The sequence below is a fragment of the Prionailurus viverrinus genome, chromosome X, assembly GCF_022837055.1.
Source record: "Prionailurus viverrinus isolate Anna chromosome X, UM_Priviv_1.0, whole genome shotgun sequence".
NCBI classification, from domain to species: Eukaryota; Metazoa; Chordata; class Mammalia; order Carnivora; family Felidae; genus Prionailurus; species Prionailurus viverrinus.
In genome coordinates, this window is record NC_062579.1 from 6,335,069 (window position 1) to 6,347,165 (window position 12,097).

At 47.8% G+C, this 12,097-nt stretch overlaps 1 protein-coding gene across 1 annotated transcript in view; it reads left to right on the forward strand.

The window, feature by feature from the left end:
* Positions 1–7,510, forward strand: part of PRPS2 (phosphoribosyl pyrophosphate synthetase 2) — a 36,073-nt gene extending 28,563 nt beyond the window's left edge. The window contains exons 5-7 of the mRNA XM_047843989.1: positions 1,154–1,327; positions 2,883–3,042; positions 4,732–7,510. Coding sequence (XP_047699945.1) covers positions 1,154–1,327; positions 2,883–3,042; positions 4,732–4,824 — 427 coding nt within the window. The 3' untranslated portion in view covers positions 4,825–7,510. The remainder of the gene's footprint in view (positions 1–1,153; positions 1,328–2,882; positions 3,043–4,731) is intronic.
* The last annotated feature ends 4,587 nt before the right edge of the window (positions 7,511–12,097 follow it).

Sequence of the window (12,097 nt, forward strand, 5' to 3'; positions counted from 1 at the left end):
CCTTTTTGAGGGGATGACTTTGGAGCATTTGCCATAGATGAGCAGAGAAACGCCTGGTTTACAAATCTCAAGGCCCCGAGTGTAGTGAAAGCCATTTGCAGAAGCTGACGTGTTAACATGGATTTATTTGTGAGCCCCCTGGCTACACCCCAGACTGAGCAAACGGCAGTTTCTGAATAACTGCATTTTCCTTGTGCCCGTAATTTTTTGTTTTCACATACACTGTGTTTTCGTGCTGGTAAACACACGGCTGTTGTCTTAGGCCTTTTTTTTTTTTTTTGAAGTTGTTGTTTGAATTCCAGTTAGTTAACATACAGTGTCATGTTAGTTTCAGGTGTACAGCCTTGTAATTCAACACATGCCCGTGATCTCTTTTTTCTTTTTTAAAGTTTATTGACTTATTTTGAGAGAGAGAGAGCACAAGTGGGGGAGGGTCAGAAGGAGAGGCAGAACCCCAAGCAGGCTCCACACCATCAGCACAGAGCCTGATGTGGGGCTCGAACTCCGGACTCAGGAGATCCTGACCTGGACCGAGATTAAGAGTCGGACGCTGATTTTAAAAGGCGGAAGAGGGGCGCCTGGGTGGCTCAGTTGGTTAAGCGTCCGACTTCGGCTCAGGTCATGATCTCGCGGTCTGTGGGTTCGAGCCCCGCGTCGGGCTCTGTGCTGACAGCTCGGAGCTTGGAGCCTGCTTCCGATTCTGTGTCTCCCTCTCTCTCTGCCCCTCCCCTGTTCATGCTGATTCTCTCTCCGTCTCAAAAATAAATAAATGTTAAAAAAAATTTTTTTTAAAAGAAAAAAAAAGGCGGAAGAGTCTTGTGTGTGTGATTTTTAAAAAGTACGCACAAACACTAACAAATGGCACACCGCTTTCTCATCTGGTACTTTTATCCAGTGGTCCAGGCACCTGGCATTCATCCCCAACTGCCACAAACACAAGGCCCACTTGTCCCCGTGGTTTGCCTACTGTGCATCCCAGGCCGGGCCTGGCTTTTCTAGTGAGAGCTGATTATCTCCGGATCTTGGGTGTGGTTGGTTACCGCGTTCCTAAACTACAGCTTGAAACTACCGTGTTCCTAAACTACAGCTTTTGTTAACGCTGACAGTGTTTAACTCGTCTGTCCTCTGTCGGCGTCTCGGTGTCTCGGAGCAGGGTCACCTCGATTGCGGACAGGCTGAATGTGGAATTTGCCCTGATTCACAAAGAGAGGAAGAAAGCAAACGAAGTGGACCGGATGGTTCTGGTGGGCGACGTGAAGGACCGCGTGGCCATCCTCGTGGACGACATGGCGGACACGTGTGGCACCATCTGCCACGCTGCGGACAAGTACGTGGACGGTTTGGGCAAACGGGAGAACGTGTCATTAAGAAAGGAAAAGTGGCAGCTTTATTTTTTTTTTTTAATTAATTTTTTTTTTTAACGTTTATTTATTTTTGAGACAGAGATAGAGCATGAACGGGGGAGGGTCAGAGAGAGAGGGAGACACAGAATCTGAAACAGGCTCCAGGCTCTGAGCAGTCAGCACAGAGCCCGACGCGGGGCTCGAACTCACATACCGCGAGATCGTGACCTGAGCCGAAGTCGGACGCTTAACCGACTGAGCCACCCAGGCGCCCCAAGTGGCAGCTTTAAAAAAAATAAAAGGGGGCCTGTTTCTACTAATTCTTGCTGCGGTGGCTTGGGCGTGGTCTTTCAGACCAAAGGATGTTCTAGGCCCATTTATTATTTTGTTTCTTGGTGGGGAAAAAAAAAAAAAGTACAGGCCTTTATGGCCCGGTTTTCACTTTTAAGGATGCGCTTTCAGTGTATTTGAAAAAGGGTCAGAGAGGGCGCTGCCCCTGAAACCGAGCACAGAAGAAAAGAGACCGTGTTGCGGGTGTCTCTGGGCCTTGGCCCCTTCTGTTCCGCCTTCGTTCCAGCTGCCTCAGCTGCTGGCTCCGGAAGGATTGAGAGCGGCGCTGTGGGGAGTGGGGGCCACCCCACCCCCCAGCCACGTGTGGCCCTGGGACACTTGGGGTGCGGCCAGTGTGCACACCAGGTTTCAAAGACAGCACGAAACAAAGAATGCAGACTGTCGCAGTAATCATTTTATAGTGACGTGTGCTCTCTGGGGGACATTCGACGGTGTCGGCAGACTTTTTTGGTTGTCACAACTGAGGGGAGGGCGTGGCTAGTGGGGTGAGGCCGGGGATGCTGCTCAGTGAAGAATTGTGTGGGCCCAAGGCCAAGGTTGATAATCCCTCATTTAATGGAATACAAAGTGTCTTGCCAGTACACAGCTTAAAAGATTCTTTTTTAGGCTAATACACGTGAGTGAAATTCGTTTTTGGTTTTTGTGGAATGCACTTTTTGCTTTTTTTTTTTTTTTTGAGAGAGAGAGAGAGAGAGTGAGCGAGCTTGAGCAAGCAGGGGAGGGGCAGGGAGAGAGAGGGAGAGAGAGAATCTCAAGCAGGCTCCGCACCCAGCATGGAACCCCATGCAGCTCGATCCCACCACCGTGAGATCATGACCTGAGCCGAAATCAAGAGTCGGATATGTAACCGACTGAGCTACACAGGCACCCCCACGCTTTTTGCTTTTTGTTTGTTTGTTTGTTTGTTTAACGTTTGTTTATTTTTGACAGCGAGAGAGCATAAGCGGGGAAGGGGCAGAGAGAGACGGGGGCCAGAGGATCCGAAGCAGGCTCCGTGCTGACACCAGAGAGCCTGATGGGGGGGCTCGAACTCATGAACCGTGAGATCATGACCTGAGCCAAAGTCAGGCGCTTAACTGACTGAGCCACCCAGGGCGCCCCACACTTCTTGCTTCTTAACTCACCCTAAGGGGAGGATGTTTCAAGAATACGTGTGTACCCTTAATTTTTCTGTTTCCTGTTCCACAGGCTACTCTCAGCTGGAGCCACCAAAGTTTATGCTATCCTGACGCACGGGATCTTCTCTGGGCCAGCTATTTCCAGAATAAATAATGCCGCCTTTGAAGCTGTTGTGGTCACAAACACCATTCCGCAAGAGGACAAAATGAGACACTGTCCCAAGATTCAGGTACTTCTACAGTGTAGGCAGAACGAAGCCACGAGGAACCTGCATCCGATCCCCCAAGATAGCTTTGAGTCCTTCTGCGTGTGACGGCAAACGCAGGGAGAGCTGGCAGAGGTCACGGCTGCCTGTAACACAGGGCGCGATTCACGCGAGGTCTGGGAAAGGCTGGGGTCGGCGGGGGTCAAAGTCAGAAGTAGGCAGGCAGCCAGACCACCCTGGAAAGGCAGTAAAAAACGGGCCGTGCCAAAGCTAAGCAGAATGACCATCTGACCCAGTAAATCTGCCTCCGGAGCCCCAAACTTGAAAATGGACGTGCATCCAGAAACATGTGCACACACGTTCATAAACCACGCTATTCGCAGTAGCCAAAGGCTAGAAGCAGCCAACTAAATGTCCATCCATGGGTGAATGGACAACCGAGGCGTGGTCCATCCGTCCAGTGGAATAGTATTCTCCCTTAAAAAGGAGGGACGTTCTGACACGTTGGGACAACGTGGATGAACTTGGAAAACGTTATGCTAAGTGAAAGCGAGCAGACTCACCAGGACACACGGCGTGTGATCCCGCCCCTCTGAGGGACCTAGAGCAGTCCAGTGTGGAGGCAGAAACTAGGGTGGTGGGTGCCAAGGACTGGGGGGGGGGGTGGGGCTGGGGATACAGTGTTTACTGGGGACGGTTTCTGTTGGGGATGACGAAAACAGCTTGGAAATGGGTAATAGCCATGGCTACACAACATTGAGAATGCACTTAAAGCCACTGTGGTTAAAATGGCAATTTTTAGGTTATATGTATTTTACCACAACTTTTTTTAATGTGTATTTATTATTGAGAGACAAAAAGACAGAGTATGAGCAGGGGAGGGGCAGAGAGAGAGAGGGAGACACAGAATCCGAAGCAGGCTCCAGGCTCCGAGCTGTCAGCACAGAGCCCGAGGCGGGGCTCGAACCCACGAACCGTGAGATCATGACCCGAGCTGAAGTCGGGCACTTAACCGACTGAGCCACCCAGGCGCCCCCACAGTTTTTAAAAATGGAGGGAAAAAACACACACGACGCTAAGGATCTTTAGAGCTTTCCTTCTTCCTGTCCTTCCTGACTTGGGAGGCCATTAGAGAATTGGTGATAATCATGTTCTACCAACTGCCCTGAGCGAAGTTAAAAGGATTTGGGTCCCCGTTTTGGGACACACCCACACTTATCCATCTGTGGATGGTCTGTGGCTGTCGTCAGGCTACAGTGACTGAGTTCAGTGTGGCCTGCAAAGCTGAAAATATTTACTACTGGGCCCTTTACTGATCGCTGACCCCTGAGTTAGGTGATCCCAGCCGTGCTGTTAAGGGACACAGTCACTGTGTTTTTGGAAACCAAGAGACAAAAGAACCATCCATGTAACGATTGAGTAAAATGAATCTAAAAACAACCAACACCCCAAGAAAAGGGTGTCTCTGATTTACAGCGACTCTGAAAAGCCTCTGAGTATCTGTACTGAAAATCTCGCTTCCGGGATCCCGTATGTGTTTGTAAGTTGAAGATAGACCCACACTGTCTCTCAGAAGAAATGGGTGTAGAAGACTGACGGTAGCACGTCTTGGTGGCCTGGAGAAATCGTTTCTCAGCTCTCTGGCTTTTAAGTTTTTAATTAAATATGACTGAGATGTCCCACTGTCCTCTCCCCTTTTCTGTTGGCGTTTAGGTTATTGATATCTCGATGATCTTGGCAGAGGCGATCCGAAGAACACACAACGGTGAATCTGTGTCTTACCTGTTCAGCCACGTCCCGCTATAGATCCCGGACGTGGGGTACGGAGCAGGCCTGTTCTGGCTGCTGGCTTGTGTGCATTTGTCTCTTCTTAGTTTTAGGACTCAGCAATTATAGGATAATGCAAAAAGCATTCGATCTTTGTATACCGCAGGAGCCATGGTTTTTCTCCTCCTCAAGCTCAAGACCATTTATTTCCAGTTTGGGGTGAGGGTGGTGGTTATTTCATCTTGTTAAGTGAACTGTCATTAATGAGCTATGTTTTGTCATCCCGACTTGTTCTAGTAGGTGACCTTTTTGTTTTTGTTTTTTTTTCTTCAGTATTTTGAGGCCACAACTCAAAATATATATAATTCCACTGTGTAAGTTCATAGTTTATATATTTTGAGGTTGCCAAAGGTGACTTCAGATTAAAGCCTTCTGTGTAAATAATGATAATGCCTATGGACATTTGGGTAAAACCCTGTATACAGAATTAGCCTTTTACTTCGGAGTGAATCTTAGAAAATTTATAATACCCTGAATTTTGATTTTTTTTTTTTTAAGTAACCAGATGTCAAATGAACCATTGTGGTTATTGTGCTTAATTTGACCAAATTTTATGTGGCTTAAGATGGCCACGGACACGTTTACCTTTTGATAAACGTTAGCCGTATCAGAGGCAATGTAGTTTGGTGTCTTTTTTGTTATTGCCACTTCTGAAAAACATGGTGTAACTATCACTTACCTGCAGTGTCACGTTCTGAAATTGCAAAATTTGTGTTTGGCAACAGATCTGATTGAGAAAGTGTCGAGATAGACCCTGTGGGCTGACTGGTGGCCCTCACGCTGTGCTCTGGCCATCCCAGGGGGACAGCTCTTTGAGCGGCTCCTGTCCCGCCATCTTATTTTACGGCCTGTTTTTAGCTCTAGCTTTCACGTTGCCTTTTTTGCGAGAATTTCATGTTGTGGGGTTCCACCAAAGCACAGCCTCCCCTAAGCCCCCTCAAACGCACTAGTCTGATTGTTATTTTGTTTTTAACATAATAAAAAGGTGAATTTTTGTGACAGCCACCAAATGAGTAGTTGAACATTCCATCCTTCATTTGAATTTCATATGCCTTTGCCTCAAAAGTAGCAAGTCTCCTAGTCAACTGATTATTTTAACTAAAACTGTTAAATGAAAAATGTGGGTAAGGCTGATGACAAAAAGCACAAATAAGTAAGCATTAATTGCTCTATTAAGATCATGTCAACACGGTGGCAGATGCCTCGCGGAGGATGTTGTGACTTTTGTTAGATGCACCTTGGTGCACAACCACCTGAATTTTTCAGCCCCGAAAGAGGAGAATCTGCCTCAGAGACAAAGCCCTGGTTATAGTAACAGTCTCTCCCTCTGCCCAATCTCAAAACTCAAAGAGAGGAGACCCTCTGCTCTAAATTCTGCAGGTGAGAAAATCCGATCTTTAAGTCATTAAGAGACTTGAACCACAGTCTTTAAGCTTTCAGACTTCACTGCAGCAGAGGTCGAGATTTAAAATTTTTTTTTTTTTTAACGTTTATTTATTTTTGGGACAGAGAGAGACAGAGCATGAATGGGGGAGGGGCAGAGAGAGAGGGAGACACAGAATTGGAAACAGGCTCCAGGCTCTGAGCCATCAGCCCAGAGCCCGACGCGGGGCTCGAACTCACGGACCGCGAGATCGTGACCTGGCTGAAGTCGGACGCTTAACCGACTGCGCCACCCAGGCGCCCCATGAGATTTAAAAGGATCATTTCGGTCAGTGCATTGTGCTGTACCTTAAAATGGCTTCTGAGAAAACAGTGGTATTACAGCCTGTTAGCATCAGCCCTACGATATGGACTGGCTCTATCTAGGAAGAGTTGACTGGAGATCTGGAAAGAGCCTATTTCGATGTATGTGATTTTTAGTTTCAATAAATGAGTGCTGTCTCTTTCTGGGAATTCCTACGCACAGGCAACTGAAAATGTAGCCACGAGTGCGCGTGGGTAGACGGCCTTGGGATACTAGTGTAGACGCGTTGACGTGACTGCAGAAAGTTGAGTTAAAGGTAATCATTTCATCTTAAGATGGACTCTAAGATCTAGAGCTAGTTTTAAAATCTTCACATAAAAAAAATCTGCATGGTCATTATCATGAACTGATTGTTTCTCTCATTTAGCCTCACTTTTTGTTTTCAAGTACTTCTGGTACATTAACTGATTAGGCTAGACTTGGCCACACACAGTGGCAATGTAGTCCTTAACCGTTTGATGGTTTCACTTCAAGAAGGATGACGAAGGTGACCTCAGGAGTGGCCCGATCCCAGAACTTGGGTATCCCCTGCTGCTTGCCTGGAAACAGCGAAGTGATGATGAATTGAAGTGATGATGAATTGAAGTGATGATGAATTGAAGTGATGGATGAATTGAAGTGATGAATGAATGAGCCCAGTAGATTGGTTCTGTCCAATTCTGCTGAACGGGGCTGGACTCCCATATATCCAGCCAAAAGGGGAGTGAGAGAAATACAGAAATACCAAAGCTGCTCATCTTCCAACTTAAATTATATTAATCAGCTTACGGATGCTCGTATTAGAACTTGCCTCTGTTAGATGTCAACTAGATTCAAGAAAATATAATTTGCAGTGCTTGTATTTTTTTAGAATATAGGGTTTTAAGATTGTCCCAACACTGTACTAAACCACATCAATAAAATCATGCTACTACTTTCTGCCGTGGTTTGTATTGTCATCGCGGAGTGCTGTGTTTCGAAGGAGGGATGTGTTTTGATGGGGGTACCTCAACGTGTTTGCTACTTCACGATGATAGCCTGGCGTCTAAAATTACAGTAAAGCCAGAAGTTGGGTGGAGTTCAGCTTGTCTCCCTGTTGAAGGTATTTCTTTCAGGGCTGGCCAGCAGTCTCCTTGTCCCAAAGTTTAACAGCTGTGCCACGTAAGGCATCCAAGTTGATAATTCTAGATGTTGCCTGTGAAATTGGAGATTGCACGGTGTGCTTACACGTTAAAGTAGTCATGTTCAGTGTCCATAGATTGGAGCAGACCAATCTTACATGTAGGCCCCACAGAGGTTTTTCACGGGCTGTGCTTTGAGTAGCACCAAAAAGAGTTTCCTGCTCCCATAAAGCAACTAGCTACTCAGTGATGCTTTAAGTTACTTGCATGGGGCAAAGCAAATGTATAATTATGTTCTCTGGCTAAAGCTGAGCCTCGAAGTGTGGATAATGCCGAGAGTGGTGACATTTTGTCTTCAAAGTCTCGATAAAATATGAAGCGCTAAAACCAAGTCTGCAGGAGAAGATCACAGTTTAAGGCACAACATGGTGAAATATACCGGAAAGGAGGAAGAACACGAAGGAGAGGTGGACACTCCAAAAACTCTTCAACTTGACAATTACACCTAATAATGCCGCCACACCTCTTCAGTTCGTGTGGCAGGCCTTCCAAATCCACCAGCTGGGCTACAGGGAGGAGAGGCTAAGTGTCAAAGGGAAAGAGGAAATACTTAAGGGGTTCGGAAGATCGAATCAGGCTAGGGAGGCCAGAAAGGGCTTTGTGAACGGACTGCCATGATGGATGATAATTCATGGCGGAATTTTCCAGAACCAGATGGCTGTATTTCAGCAGGGGCTGAAGCAGGACAGCATCGGGCATTTGGTACACCATATGTCGGAGTGAAGATGGCCAACGAAGATGGGAAGCTGAGGGCTGAAACGTATCCCCATATCCGTCACGTATATTGCACAGAGAAGTCAACAGAACCCTCCTTTTCACTACAGATCTTCACCTTATGATTTATTTCCCTGTATCTTGGGAATACAGCCCTCCACCTTCTCCTTGCCCTTGCGTCCCAGAGATCCATTGTAAATTGGTTGGCTGTACTGCAGTCTCTGAGCTGTATTTTTCTCCCCTGAAAGCGTGTGATGCTCAGAAACAGACCTCACCACTTAGTAGAGTTAAAACAACAAAAGCTCTTTGGGAGGGTTGCTTCACCTCCCTTGTGCCTCAGTTTCCACAGACACGAAACGGGACAATAGTGCCTCTCGTAGGTATGGGATGAGGATTAAATGAGGCCTCTGACGTGCTTAGAACTGATTGTTTTGGGGGCGCCTGGGTGGCTCAGTCACTTAAGTGTCTGACTTCGGCTCAGGTCATGATCTCACGGCTCATGAGTTCGAGCCCCGCATCGGGCTCTGTGCTGACAGCTCGGAGCCTGGAGCCTGCTTCATATTCTGTGTCTCCCTCTCTCTCTCTGCTCCTCCCCCACTCATGCTCTGTCTCTCTCTCAAAAATAAATAAACATTTAAAAAAAGTAAAAAGAACTGATTGTTTTGTACATTAATTTCAACTTTTAGAGCAGGCATCTTGCATGTTCCCTTTGAAAGAATATAAGTAGATGGGAAGAAGCAAGATTGTCACGCATTTTCTAGCTGTGAAGCCACGTGCCTGTGATCTGGTCATAAGCGTGATCCCCTCACCCAAGGCACTGTGAATTGGGGAAGAATGCCATACAATAACGGAGACAGGGATCAGTCGAGGCCATTCACAACAACCCGATTCGATTCACCTCCTCAGCATAACGACAACCAAAAGTGGTGCCCGATACAAGCAGTAAGGGCACGGGGCCCCTGGGTGGCTCAGTCGGTTGAGGGTCTGACTCTTGATTTCAGCTCAGGTCATGATCCCAGAGTCGCGAGATTGAGCCCTGGGTCTGGCTCTGTGCTGAGCGTGGGGCCTGCGTGAGATTCTCCCCTCCCCTCCCCCCAGCAAAAACAACAACAACAACAACGACAGCAACAACAACAACAAAACCGTAAGGGCCGTCTACACTTTTTCCCCCCAGCTAAGGATTTATTGGCGTAAATGCCATCCCCAACCCAGGCCCTAAGACCCCCTTCTGAGTGGGGGAAGGAGGAGAAGGGAGAGCCCCAACAGTGCCCAAGAACACCGCAGCCCCTGGGCTCGTGCAGGGCCGGTTTGGCCCAGGTGGGAGGAGACAGGTGCCCCTTCAGCAGGTACTGGGACTCGGGGCTGGTGGAGAAGCCCATTCTCTTGTGGCAGAGAGGGAGCCAGTATGGAAGTAGGCCACCAGGGCATGCACGTGGTCATTCCGCTTCACTTGCAGGCAGGAGGGAGGGGTGAAGGTCAAGTCTGCCACTCTGACGGTGTGGATGACCACCTCCACCAGGGGCTCCTTGATGGCCGTGTCTTTGATGCGAGCATGTGAAAGCCGTATACGTTCTTCCACCGGTGGGTCTTGTAGTCTTTGTACTGTCGATCTTTGGTGGTCGTCACGTACAGTGTGGCTCGGTGCGGGAAGATGAGAACGTCAGATGCCAGCCACTTGTCCCTGTGCCCGAGCCCACGTCCAGCACCACCTCGTCCTTGAAGAGATGTCGGTTGCGAAACCTGGAGTGTGGGTACGTGAAGCCCAATGCTCCTGCTGCTGAGACTGATTCTTGCATTTTGCACTTTAAAGGGGCGATAAAAAGAGACTGGGAAAGCAAACGATGGCATGCAGTGGACAGAATCCTAAATCGGGAGTGTGGCAACGTAGAGTCTGGTTCCTGACGTGCCACTAGCAAGCTGTGTGACCTTGGGAAAATGTCTACACCACTCTGGGTCTGAGTATCTCTGCAAAAATGAGAGGGTAGCTGATTGCTGAAGTCCCCAGAAGTTTTAATAGGCTATGCTATCCCTTCTAGATCTAGTTGGAATATCTAGTAACCGAAGGTTGTGCTTCCAAAGAGGCAAAGATGTTTACAGCCCCATCAGGTGAACCACTTGTTTTGGCTTGCCGGGAAGTTTCTCCATTTTAGCACTGAAAGCCCTACATTCCAGGAAGCCCCTCAAGTCCTGAGCAGACCAGGATGCTGGGTCACCCTCGTTGGATCTTCTAAGGTAGATGGTTCTGGATCCCCAGCACTGCCTTAGCTAAGGTATCCCATGGGCATGGCTCTGATTTCGTGCTGCAACAGAAAGCAGGCTATGTGACAAGCCCAACAACGTGCCAGTGAGTGACCTGTGGCATCATGGTTCTTATTAAATACGCTGTCACTGAACTGTAGAAGCTGAAGGCTTGTAGGAGGGAATAGGGAGACATTTTGAGAAAACGCATTCGAGACCTGGCTTGACGGCCAGTCCTTTAGCACAGCTGCCCTCAATGCTGTTTTAAGTGGTCTTTAGAGACCCCAGGGCACAGTCCAAGCAGTCCAAACAGAAGACAGAGCATTGAGGAGGTGGTCAGAGATCTGTAAGCACTTGGCCGTGTCTGAAGATAGTCTTCTCTGATTGTCCCTAGACAAGGGAGCGATAGATTCAGTATCTTTTTTTTTTTTTTTAACATTTATTTATTTTTTGAGAAACAGAGACAGAGCATGAGCTGGAGAGGGGACAGAGAGAGGGGGAGTCACAAGATTCCAAAGCAGGCTCCAGGCTCCGAGCTGTCAGCACAGAGCCCAACGTGGGGCTCGAACTCATGAACCATGAGATCACGACCTGAGCTGAAGTTGGACGCCTAACCGTCTGAGCCACCCAGGCGCCCCTAGGTTCAGTATCTTCTTGTACTGACACCAAGACTATGAATCACAGAAAAAAAAAAAAAAAAAATTAAGGACTGAAACTGAATTTGTGTTCCTCTTTAAAATCATCAGGGTGATTCGTTGGGGGCACATTTTGCAGTCAAATGCTCTTACCCTGATGTCGGGGGCACATTTTGATGTATATTTGCTATAGAATGAACTCAGGAAGTGCCATCAATAGGTACTCACTCATCTGAGTGACCAAGGAACAAACCCTAAGTTTCTTTAAGCCCCAGAATAGCCTCTGTTTAGGACCAGGGCTGCTGAGCAGTCTCTGAAAGTGTTAGGATACTTTATTGTTTTAGGGACATTCGAGTGGCTCAGTCGGTTGAGTGACTCTTGATTTCAGCTTAGGTCATGATCTCATGGTTCGTGGGTTTGAGCCTGGTGCAGGGCTCTGCACTGGCAGTGTGGACCCTGCTTGGGATTCTGTCTTCCTCTCTCTGCCCCTCCCCTGCTCACTCTCTCTCAAAATAAATAAACAAACTTAAAAATATATACTTGATTGTTTTAGTAGCCATTTCTGGTGTGCTTCTGCTGTTAAGCAACCTTTTTTCCCTACAATGACTAGCTTCTTCTGTTTATCACATATTTTCCTCAGAGCCAGTTTTATCCCCAAGAAGTGTCTCAAGGTCCCTGATGGAGGCATTTTGGAATGGGGCACGGAAGGCCACAGGTGAGGAAGGGAAGCAGGGAGAGGGTGGGGGTTGCCGAGGGGA